Below are 12038 nucleotides of genomic sequence, written 5' to 3' on the forward strand. Positions count from 1 at the left end.
ATGAATCCCCTGGATTCCATTTCAACTTGACTTTGAAGCTCCATCCACCCTTTTTCTATAGGCCCACTTGCTTATTCCTGGTTGGGGTCAATGAGGCCTTCAGTTCGCCAGTGCGTCACAGTGTAACTTTGAAGATTCTTGTTATGTAGAATTCTAGCCATTTTTACATCCAAAATACATGTTTTTATTTCATTTTCACTCTTATTCTGCACATCTATCTTACTGATTTACATAGAACATCTGGAATCTGTTGGCTTTGAAAAATAAATTAAGTCTTCAACAAAAAAAAAAAAAAAAAAACATTCAAATGAGTTGAAATAAACTAATTTTGTCTTTGTGGAGATCACAAACTTTACAGAGCTGTGAATTACAAGCTTTTTTCCCCATCAAAAAAGCATTTTCTCAGTTAAATATAATTTCATTTTTCATCTCATTTTTTATCTTTATGCCATAACAACTAATTGAGCAGTCTGTAGTCATATTCAAAATGCATCTCATAGCCTTTAAATCAGTTTTTGAAAGAAGTCGAAACTTTTAAACTTTATTAACACAGGCTAAAGTATCTGGCAATAGCAAAAGAGGGAGCAAAAAATGAAGTAAAATAGGAAAATAAATAATTATACAAATATTTGATGTGGTTTTACAACAGAATTCAAGGTTTTAATTTGGTTTTAATAGTATAAAAAACACTGAGAGTGAACAAAGATAGTTTTCTCATAGTTTATTTGTAGCTTTAAATTACAACTGACGTCTAAAGAATATGCAGTTGTATTTGACGCAATCCCTACAGCCTCTGTCTGTAATTTCTCAAACATGTATCATTTACAAAGAAAAGGTGTACCAATTATGTCCATAAATAATCAGCATATTTGCTATATTTTTTTCTTGTTTGCTTCCACCTGTTGCAGTTTTTTTTCTTGGAAATTCAACTTCGTGATTTAAACACTTCTGGACATAAAATAGGTTTCTTTGAAGATTTGACATTAAATTGATTCTGCACTTAGAAGATTTAAAATGAACACAACAGAGTATTGTGTTTTATCATTGTATGCATAGAAATACATTTTGGTCGGAGATTTGGAAGAACTTCTCATTACAAAATTGAAAGTAAACATCTGAATTCACATTTTTTTTTTTTTTTTACAATTCAACTGTTTGTTATTTGGGGGACAATTCACATTCACAAGTGCAAATGGGCCAATTCACAAACTTGCTTAATGTTTTCCATCTGGACATAAAATCATGTACCAAAACCATTGAGCACATGGAAAATATGAAAAGGAAAAGAACATTTTAAAAGAGCTGCATTGTTTAATTTTTTTGTCTTCCTTTATTCTATTTTATATATCTATTTTAATGTAAGCGTCTGGATTGTAAATATTAACTGTTAATCTGTTTTCTTGATCTTGTGTATTATATTTTGTTTTTAATAAAGTTTTGAAGGGGGAAAAAACAGAAACGTGGGGACGTCAGTCGGCGTCGGCGTCAGTTTACGTCATTTTGCCGGGAATGTTGGACCACGTGTCTCCTGCCGGCTGTAATTCACTACTCCTCATTCTGAAACATATCGGGGCGGGGAGTGGGCTCGTAAGATGGCGGCGCGGTGGAGAACAGGCGAGGAAACTTTAACAGCGTGCAATATGGACCTTTCTCCATTAGAAACACTAGACGAGGTAAATATACGTTTTTAAAACATATGTGCAGTTTCATACGTGTGAGCGCGTGCTCTGCGCACTGATACATCGTGTTTGCTTTTCGACCGGTGGGTGGAAAAAAGTGACACGTGGATTCAGCCGAAGTATAACCAAAAAATGTAAACGAAATATTTACGGATTCGTGTTTTAACAAGTAATACCCCATCAATGTTACTATTTCATTTTACATTTGTGCTAAAAACACTCAGGCAGTTTGATGTTTTGAGGGCTAGCTTGAGCAGGATGGTCAGGTTGGGCCGGTAGGGAGTGAGGCTCTTTCCCCGCATTTTTACACAGTCATTTTTAAATGTTCAGTGACAGTTGTCCATTTTTGCAGCTAAATGCTGTTGTGTTGATAAGATGCATGAAAGAAGTGTGGATTTGACTTAAAAGCTAATTTTATGGGGGTTATGTTCTGCTTTCTTTACACGTGGTCTCTTAATTCTGTTCAACCAACTCTAATGTGATTTTAAACTCATTATACTCATGTATGCTGTTGTATTTTTAAGTCAATCTGGCACTACAGTTTTATTATTTAAAAAAAAAAGAACTTTCCCCTGCTTTCATATGGCTGTAATGTAGTTTTCTGGTGTTTTTCCACGCAGTGTGGGAGTTTTAAAAAAGGGAAGCGTGCTAGTTTTAGTCATAAATGTGACTATCGGTTCATTTCATTTAAATTCAAACAAGGTTTTAAGATTCTTAAAGTGTTTTCCATACAAACACGTGCACATGTTAAGGATTCGTGTTAAATCACGCTGGTCATTTTCACACATGCGCAAACGCGATTTGATAACTTTCTATTCTATTATTCTTTTTGCCATCCAAAAATAATGGAAATTGATGGCAAAAATCAGTTGCAATCACAAAATAACTTTGTTTTGTGTATTTTTTGGGATGAAAACTCTGGTTTGATTTTGTTTTGTTGTAGTAGAACACGTGGGCATTAGGGCAGAGCAAACATGTCTGCCTGCTGCATTTGGACACGTGGGTGCCTGTAAAGGAAACCTACAGGCACTTCATTCCAGAACAAAAAGTTGTTCATATCTCTAAAGCAACAAAGTAGTAAATTGATTTAATAATGTCAGATTTTAACAACAAGATTGGATTTGTTGTTGTTCCAAGTAAAACAATCCCCTCAAACATGACGCACCACAGTGACACGTAATAGTTTTGCCTAATGTTTTACTTTTTCTGTTTGCTAAAATAAAAGTATTGATTTTCTGTTTAGACGGACAGACTCATCTCAGGAGGAGGTCTGGATTCCCTTCAAGGCTGTTTAGATCCCTCCATTCTTTCCATCTTTGAAGACACGCCAACAGTAGAGGCAAGACAAATGGAATGATTTCAACTGCCTGATGTTTGTTTTGTTTGTATTTTTTAATCTTTGTTTTCTGGTGCGTTCATTTAGACTAAAGACGAGGAGAGTGAGACGATGCTGCTGACGGCTTTAACAGAGATTCTCGATAATGTTGAAGATGAGAACCTGTCGCCCTTTGACACACTACCTGACTCAGAGCTGCTGTCTAATCAGAAGGGCAGAGAACACTCTCCGGTTAGTGACCATAAATTGTTTTTACTCAAAGGCAAACGTTTTAAAGGCATTCCTTCCTTACAAGCTGCAAATGTTTTTATCTTTAACCCCTCAGCTCAGGAGAATGCTGTATCTGTCTAGCTCTCCTCAAGAGACGGATTCAATGAATATTGCACGACCTTTGTCAACTGGAAAGGTAGCGTCTCCGTTCAGTTTTATCTGCTGAACACTTTGAAAAGTTCAAGTTGTAAACCCTTTTCTCTATTGCCATGCAGAGTTTACCCAGAATGCAGGGGAATTTCATCCAGAGGAGTGATGGGGAGGAAGAGGAGGATAGCTCAATTAATTTAAGCCCCAACTCGTCAACGAACTGCGACTTGCCAGACTGGGAGGGGCTGACTCTCCCACTTCCCATAACTTTTCAGCAGGGAACTGAAGGCGACCATCCGCCATTTAGTCTTGGAGACTTTGTCAGACACATGCATCCCTACTGTATGACGATATGTGTGGAGAATGAGCAGGGGGAGCACATGTTACCAGAAGGAGGAATATTGCTTGAGGTCGTAGACAAGGGAGAAAATGGAGAACCTATTCTCGCCATCCCAAACATAGAGCTTCCAATCTCAGTCCCCCTAAAGGAGGCGTCCTCAGAAAAGGAGCAGAGAGTTTCAGTTGAAGCTGAAGAGGATCTCACTGACAGTTCGGAGCATATCGTCGTTGATGACGAAGACGATGTAAGGCCTTGCAAGGAGGGTCCTCTGGATTTCATCTGTCCGGTTCCACGAGTCTCCAATATGAAGGATGAGATTGCATCGAAAAAAGAAGTAAAAACCAAAAATCCAACACGGAGGAAAAAGAAACCAGACAAAAATCCCAAACCTGCAGAAGGACGGGTCCTCAGAAGCGGCACAGTCTGTAAAACGACCAGAGAATCACTGAAAAAAGCTAAAAAGCTTTCTGCCAAGGAAGAGAAGAACCCCAAAATTTCAGAGGTTCCTCCGTCTGTAGCCAGTGAAGTCCCTAAAGAAATAAAACCTAGTCAAACTGAAACAAAGGGAAAGACCACTGCAATAGAAGTGTCTGAATGTAATGTGGCACCACTTTCACCAGAACAGGAAGAAGTTTTAAACAGTGCTGCTGAGAAAAAACAGTCCTCCGCTACTCCAGCAGCAGTAAATATCCCAGAACAGCCGGTCACAGCTGCTGTGGAGACGGAAGGTTCAACAGTTCCACCCTCTGGGGCTTCTTCAGAGAACCCCATACCTGCTTCCAACACAGAACCTGCTAGCATAACCGCACCAGTGCCAGAGCCCAAACCCAAATCCCTCAGTCTGGAAGAGTACAGACGCCTCAGACAGCAGAGGAAGCCCACCCCGGTGGAAGTCCAAGACAACAACAGCACCAAATGGCCCAGCCTTCCTGAGCCTCCCAAAGAGCTCCCCCCCATCCCCTGCCTGCTTCAGTCCAACCCCAAAGACCCACGACGTCCCGGCCCACAGGCGGTGAAGAAAGACGTGGAAGAAGTCAGACCTGCTTGGCAGCCAAGAGGACCAGGCGCACCGCCCACACCTGAAGCCCTATTGGTTCCACCGGCATACATGATGTCTTCAACCAGCAAAGTTGCAGCATCTACTCCTAAAGCCCAGAAAACACAGGATGTTTTACCCCAAATGCCTTCTCCTCCAGCCCCCAGCTCGGTTAAGAATTTAACCCAAACCCCTGTCCAGCCTGAAGTACCTTCTGTGCCTCAGAGTGCAGCACCTCCAGCTTCTGTAGAGGTTATCTCCCAGATTAAATTTTCAAAAGATGGAACACATTCTCCTATTCCTTCACAGAGAAGTGACTCTGTTGAACCAACTCCTAAGATCACACAGACTCATCCCACCACCATCAATGAAACCATGCAGGTTGCATCCAAGAATCCATCAAAGAAGCCACTTGAGATCACAGCTTTAACCAGCTCTGATGGAAAATCTACAAGACTTCCTGCCACCAGTCCCCAAACTTCTTCAGGTCTTTCAAAGCCGCAGGGCGTGGCTCCAGGGATCCAACAACATAAAGACAAACGCACTACAGCAATCCTCCAAAAAGCAAACAAGTCCACCCAGGAGTTAATTGAGGCGTTTACAAGTGAAATAGGTAAGCTTTTAGTTTATTGTAAGAATGATTTTTATTTCTTTTGGAGACTTTGACTTTGAAAGTTTTACCCTCAAACTTCTGAGTGATGTGGTGTAGCAGTTTGATGCAAGAATCAAACTCTAAGAAATGGTTTAACACCAAATGTTCTTCAATTAGACAATCTGTGCCAATCCCTGAGAGCCATCTTAAAAAAACAGATCTGACTTTTTCCATATTTTGTTGTTTTTGCTGTGTTGGTGTAACTGTCAAGTGTTGTGTGTTTGTAGGAATTGAAGCTGCTGATCTGACCAGTTTACTGGAGCAGTTTGAAGAAACTCAAGGTATTTAACAGCAGTTCACGTCTCAGTTTGTCCACTCTTCCTTTTAGAGAAGTGTTGCAGGAAGTATTCTGGGTTCTGTTTATTGGTGGACTAAATTATATTAGTGCGGTGGTTTCTAACCTTTTTAAGGCCACAGACTGGTTTAATGTCAGACAATATTTTCACAAACCAGCCTGTATGAGGTTGAAGTTCGTGTCATATTTTAATTTATTTATTTTTTGCCTCATGTTTTCTTTAAATTTAGAAGGTATCTTCATCCTCTGTAAATCATCGGCAGGTGGTTTAAACAAAAAAATCAAATCAAAAAATCAAACTTAACCCTCATTCAACTTAAGATAAAATCCAAAACTGATATTTTCTAAATATAATAATAATAAATGTTAATCCACTGTTTAATCAACTTTATAAGCAGCATACCTGTAACATTAGACAGCTGTTTGCTATATATTATACATTATTATGCTGTGTGGGAACAGCTGTTAAAAGAAATCCATATTTGGAGAAAAGACTCGTGGTTTTGTCTGTTAAATGCAGCTGTCTTTTATTTTGAAGTCAAAGGCTCTTCTGCTTCTAACTGGATCTTTTCTGCTTAAAGAAACTTTCCAAATACGTTTGTTTTTTTGTTAACTTTGCTAGCTTAGGGGAGTCAGCTGTCCGATTTAAGAAAGTAGTGGGCGTATTTTCATGATCAAGGGACCTAATATGCGTTGAATGAGTCAGATATAGTTTTCCAAAATAAAACATCTTTCAGAATCAAATTGTAAATAACACCGAAAAAAAAAAAAATTCCCCTGTGACCCAGTACCCACTGTCCCCCGTACTGGTCTGCAGCCCAGGGGTTGGAGACCACTATAATAGAGGATCCATTTTAGAAGACCGTGGTGTGTTTGGACAAAAGAGAGAGCAAACTGTAAATCATGATTTTGACTAGGGGAGCATATAGAATAAGCACAACTGCACAGTCCAACTAAAGGTGACCTATGGAATGCTTATGATCCTAAAGCTTATCTGATCTGCTATTACATTGGTAAGCGTTAGTGTAATATTCCCCTTTAAGGGACACTGCTTTGTGCTTTTGTCTGCTCTGCCTCTGGAATTCTGCCATGTGTGCAAATGTATTTAACTCTCGCCCCGCTGGCTCTGAGGTTGGAAAAAACCTGAACTGGTCCATTACAATCAATCTCACCATTTAAACCTGCAATGATAAAACTGGTTATATTGGTTTAGCTGATGGATATTTGAGTTTCAATAAAAATATCAATGCAAAAAGCATTATTAACATTACATAATGATTTATTTCTTTTTGCCTCATATTTCATTACTGTTGGCCCTGTGTTCTTATAAAATGTTCCCTCTTCCTTCAGCCAAAGAGGAGCAATGTGTACCGGAGGTCTGTGGTAGAGCAGCAGCTGTAGGAAACTCGAGGTGAGTTACCCTACAGCCCCTATGCTGCTCCGGGTCATTGAAAAATCAAAGCACATCACTTTTTGTGTTTGAACATGACACAAATCTACCAGACGCCAAGACCTACCGTGAACCTCAGTGTCCTTCAGTGTTTAGTCAGATGTTGGTGTTTTTTCAAAAGATTATCTTCTCTGCTAAGATATTAATTGCTTGCTTTGCAGCATTGAAGCTCCAGAGAAAACCGTTGTGGAGCGTGTAAGAGCTAATGACTTCTCCAGCATTGCAGGTAATTGGGAGTTTAATTAAAATCACAATCAGTGAAACATTTTATGCAAATGTATACATCTTTGTGTTTGTGGATGGCTGCTGGCTTCTCAGTGAGTTCGGCTGTGAAATGGCTCAGTCGCTGATGCTGAATTGCTGATTTCTAAAGTGCTACAAATTAGTACATTTGATAGGGCTGTAAAGAGTATCCTAATACTCAAGTATTCAAATGCTTAATCACATTTTGTTCTCGAAAATCAGAGCACTAATATTTGTGACGTGACAATTTTATAAAGTTTCTGCAATAACTTGCATTTGGTGAAATCTGCGAAGTACGATCACAGATATTTTAAAGCAGTAAAAACCCTCTTTGCACACTTCATATACTTTTCTCGGGCAGAAATGAACATTTTTTCATTTCTTTCTCTTGCTTAAACTCTTAAAGATCAAATATTTTCAAAAAAGTTGGTCCTGTATTATAGAATGAAAACAAAGATCTGCTCATCTGTGAAGGAGATGTGGCATGGAGGAGATTGGTTGACAAGGTTAACAGCCAATCAGGACACAGAACAGTGTGCTGTTGAATAAAAAAACATTCAAAATTGCACTGAAAGATCCTCAAAACGACAAGACCACGAAAGGTGAATTGTGATATAACTAGGGAGCACTGGACAACCATCCAAATACTTAGATATTCACAATCTGTTCCCAAACATTCGAGTATGAATATTTTTAACATTCAAGATTCAAGGTTTTATAAATCTAGTAAAGTATATTTCAGAACATTTAAAAATCACAAAATGTTTTATTTTAAGTATATAAACTAAATGTATGTGCTACTGTAACCAGAACTTAAAAATATATCAAAGTAAACTGTCAGTGAAGGTTAAAGTATCTGGTGCTTTTAGGCAAAAAGAATGACGAAAGTTTAGTTTTGTGATAAAAGTTTCATTTAAAAAATGGTTTGCTTTTAAAATGGGTGAAGGAAGGATGTCACAAAAATTTCTAATCAATTTTGTGACTGAATATAATTGCTAGCATGGCAGATGAGCTTTACCAAAAGAAAATTGTGTTGGAGTTTTTTTTGGTCTTCATTTACTCTCGTCATTTATTTACTGAAATTGTAGTCGGCAAAACTTTAAGGATTATTTCAACATCTTTGTTTTTATCTGTTTTATTTATTCCGATCTCCTGCAGAAAATAAAAGCATTAAGGATAATTAAATTCACTTTATTCATATAAATCTAGGAAAGGGGCATACATGCACAACCATTCAAACATAATGTATTAAATGGTATGAATCGTGGTTTGATTTGTGAATCACCTAAGTAGTAATCCTTAGCTCTAACAAATAAGGTGTAACTGGGTTCTCCTTTTTTTTTAGCTCTGACCCCTCCAGCCACTCCCCCTCACCAAATGTGGAAACCTTTGGCGCCTGTGGCTCTTCTCAAAGTAGAGGGAAAGGCTGGAGAAGGACCCAAACTCAGCCCCTCTAAAGTTATCCAGATAGAGCCGCAGCCTCTGCCGTCAGCGCGGTCCCACAGCAAACTGGCCTCTCCAGCTGCTGCCGCGGTTCCCTCTTACCTCGCCTGCATGGATCACGACTACTGCCTTCCCAGCAAAGGCACTTCCTCATGGGAGCAAGGAAAACGCTGGAATGTCAAACAGCAGTCCTCTATCGTCATTAAGACCATTAAGGAACATGCTCCTTCACAAATGACTCAATGCTCCCTGCCACCAACAAATACTGTGCTTCCAACCAAACCTCAAGATACCCCACAGGCTGAGCATCCAGAACAGAAGACCAACCATGGGTCAGATGGAGACTCTATTCTGGAGACTCCTGCTCCTTCACCTTCTCAGCTGGAAACTGAAACTACTTATAAGGTCAGGAGCCCAAAGAGACGGCAGTCAGAGAGGAGGATCTACCGTCAACGTGCTGCTTCTCGCACACCCAGCCCCAGATATAGTCGCAAAGAAAGACCCAGTCGCAGATCAGAGAAAAGGTCTCGCTGCTCTCCTAGCCCTACGTCTACCAGCTCAGACTCCTGCTCCTCTAGGTCTAGATCTCTGTCTAGATCCTGCTCTCCTGCAAAGAAACGGTTTGTTCCTCTCGTATCTGTTTTTCCTCAAATCATTTTAAGAAGTCTCAAATCTCATTTCGTTCTCGCTTTTAAATCTACAGTTACCGCGACTCTGATAGCCACTCTAGATCGTCGTCCCGCTCCTCCTCTCGGTCTTCTTGCTCTATGTCTCCCTCCCCTCCCAGGAGGAGAAGATACTCCTATTCATCCTCTCGATCTGGCTCCTGGAGTCGCTCCAGGTCCCGGTCTCGGTCCCCTCAGAAGCAAACACAGTGGAATAGAAGCAGAAGATTGTACAGGTACAGTCATAAACGTGTGTGTGTATATATAAATCCCATTAATTGCATGAAACAAAAAACTGACCAAAGGGTTTTGGTTCAGCCCCACATACAGACCCAGATACAGTCACGGTACAAAGGCTACTGCAGACGAAATGAAGAGGCGCAAGGAGAAAGCCATTGTATGTTAATTTACTACAAGAATTGCTGATTTCTAACAAAATGTACACAAATAAAATGATTTAATTGCCTTATTTTATTTTTCTGCTTCTTAGGAAGAGCGACGGATTGTTTACGTTGGACGAATCCGTGGAACAATGACTCAGAAAGAACTCAGGGATCGCTTCTCTGTATTTGGCCGGATTGAGGAATGTACCCTGCACTTTAGAGATCATGGGTAAGCAAATCCAAAGCAGATTTTGAGCCAAATATACAATTTTTTTACCCACATTATTGGGGAAAAAAATCTATAGGAATAAATGCACTGTCTTTGAACCTTGCTGGTCCCATCTGTGACCTTTTAGGCCAAGCTACAGTGCTAAATCAAACCGCTTGTTCATAACTGGAGCTTCTTAGAAAAAAACAACTAAGTTGCTCTTTTAAAAGCAAGTTACATTTTTTTTTTTACCAAACAAGTTAATAATGATCTGACAAAGCAAAAGAACAAAGGAATGATTTATTATTGTTTTTCGCAGGGACAACTACGGGTTTGTGACTTTTTTTGACACCAAGGATGCTTTTTCAGCCATTGAGAATGGAAGCAAGCTGCGCAACCCTGACGAGCTGCCGTTTGATCTCTGTTTTGGTGGAAGAAGACAGTTTTGTCAAAGCAGCTATGCTGATTTAGGTTTGTAAAGTTTAAAATGGCAAACTAAAAAATATGTAACGGAGCCAGTGAGTAGAATAACTCCAGCAGGAGGTCGCATTGTTGTCAGAGACTGCATAAAACAGGCAGAAGAAATTCATCTTCGATCTTTGTTTCTGCTAGAAAATAGAGCATTTATGCAAAAAAGTATCATTCAAAACATCAATTTGTCAACAGATTATAAATGAGTAAAAAGAAATTAATTAGTTTCAATATTTTAGTTGATCGACTTCAACAAAATTTTAATGTAATGTAATGTTTTAATGAAACAGGTTGAGAGAAAGGTAAAATTGGTCCATCTGTAAAAGTGCAGTTTCCTTGCTCCTATTTGAGCATCTTTATTCAATTTATCCACACATGTACTGTAAATGTAGGTAAAATTTAGATTACACAAAAAAATAAGAGCTGTCTAAAGGAAAGCAATTAAACTCCAACAGTCAGCTTTTAATTGAAAGTCTAAACAATACCCAAGTATATAAGCAGACACTTTAAATCCAGTTTATTGAGGCAACACAAAGACTCAATATTGTATTTTAAACTATTTCACAGTTTTGTAATTGTGTACTTTTCTTGTTTTTCCCCTTTAATTTTTAGATTCAAGCAGAGAGTATGAGCCATTGCCAACAAAGCGCAAGTTGAATGCACTAGACTTTGACACTTTATTGAAGCAGGCTCAGCAGAATCTGAGGAGGTAACGGGACGCCTGCAGGAAGAAGCAGTCGAGACTTACCTCAGAATCCATGGGTGGATCCACATCTACAACACTTTACATTTTGCTTCATGCCTTCATTTGTTTGTTGTTTTGTTTTGGAAAGCTAACCCCTTCTATTGAAGTGAAAATTTATAAAGAAACTGGTAAAAGCATGGAAAAAAATGAAAAAGCAAAATATTTTTTTTATTATTTAAATGTACAATCGTGGAAAGAATTGTATGGAATGAATTGATTAAAAGGTTAATCTCTCTAATTTACCTAATTTGCAAAATTATGTGACACATTAAAATGTCCCAGAGGTCTAAATAAAATGTTTTATCAAATAAATTAAGTGTTTTTGTGTTTTTGTTTAGACACAATCATAAGCACAACGCAAGTATTTTTGTTGTAAATCTAACAGCAAATAAAAAATATATCTTTAATTATGATTACCTTTTTGTTATAAAATGTTCTCAATTTTGAACCGTGTTTTAAAGGGAGAGTTCAGTTACTGTCATTTGTTAAATTTTTGTTGTATTTGTCCAATAAAATAAAATTTAAGATTTTTTAAGTTGAAGTTTTAACTATATTATGAATTTGTAAGAAATATGTATAAATCTTAATCAGTTATGATTTGAAAGTGTAATAGATGTTGGGGGGGGGGGCAGTCATGAACTTTTAAATTGTATAATGAATGTAATGAGGTGAATTATAGGAACTAACTGATCCTGTATTTTTGGCAGTAATTAAAAAATATACATGCATGTG

At 38.4% G+C, this 12038-nt stretch overlaps 1 protein-coding gene and 1 non-coding gene across 2 annotated transcripts; both read left to right on the forward strand.

The window, feature by feature from the left end:
• The first annotated feature begins 1059 nt into the window (after nt 1-1059).
• Nucleotides 1060-11614, forward strand: pprc1 (PPARG related coactivator 1). The gene is made up of 14 exons (XM_024297615.2): nt 1060-1673; nt 2923-3018; nt 3103-3246; nt 3341-3421; nt 3501-5364; nt 5631-5684; nt 7049-7109; nt 7310-7374; nt 8737-9454; nt 9538-9735; nt 9818-9896; nt 9990-10111; nt 10410-10561; nt 11174-11614. The coding sequence occupies exons 1-14, from the start codon at nt 1593-1595 to the stop codon at nt 11272-11274; spliced, it is 3816 nt and encodes a 1271-aa protein (XP_024153383.1). The 5' UTR covers nt 1060-1592; the 3' UTR covers nt 11275-11614.
• LOC112162308 lies at nt 10194-10332 on the forward strand. The gene has a single exon (XR_002922046.1). It is a non-coding gene; the product is annotated as a small nucleolar RNA SNORA50 (small nucleolar RNA).
• Nucleotides 11615-12038: the final 424 nt, after the last annotated feature.

This window comes from Oryzias melastigma, linkage group LG15, assembly GCF_002922805.2.
Source record: "Oryzias melastigma strain HK-1 linkage group LG15, ASM292280v2, whole genome shotgun sequence".
Taxonomy (NCBI): Eukaryota; Metazoa; Chordata; class Actinopteri; order Beloniformes; family Adrianichthyidae; genus Oryzias; species Oryzias melastigma.

Coding starts and splice junctions, on each gene's coding strand:
- pprc1 (XM_024297615.2), top strand. CDS start 1,593: ATGGCGGCGCGGTGGAGAACAGGCGAGGAAACTTTAACAGCGTGCAAT. Junction 1,674..2,922: donor CATTAGAAACACTAGACGAG/GTAAATATACGT, acceptor TTTTCTGTTTAG/ACGGACAGACTCATCTCAGG. Junction 7,375..8,736: donor TGACTTCTCCAGCATTGCAG/GTAATTGGGAGT, acceptor CTTTTTTTTTAG/CTCTGACCCCTCCAGCCACT.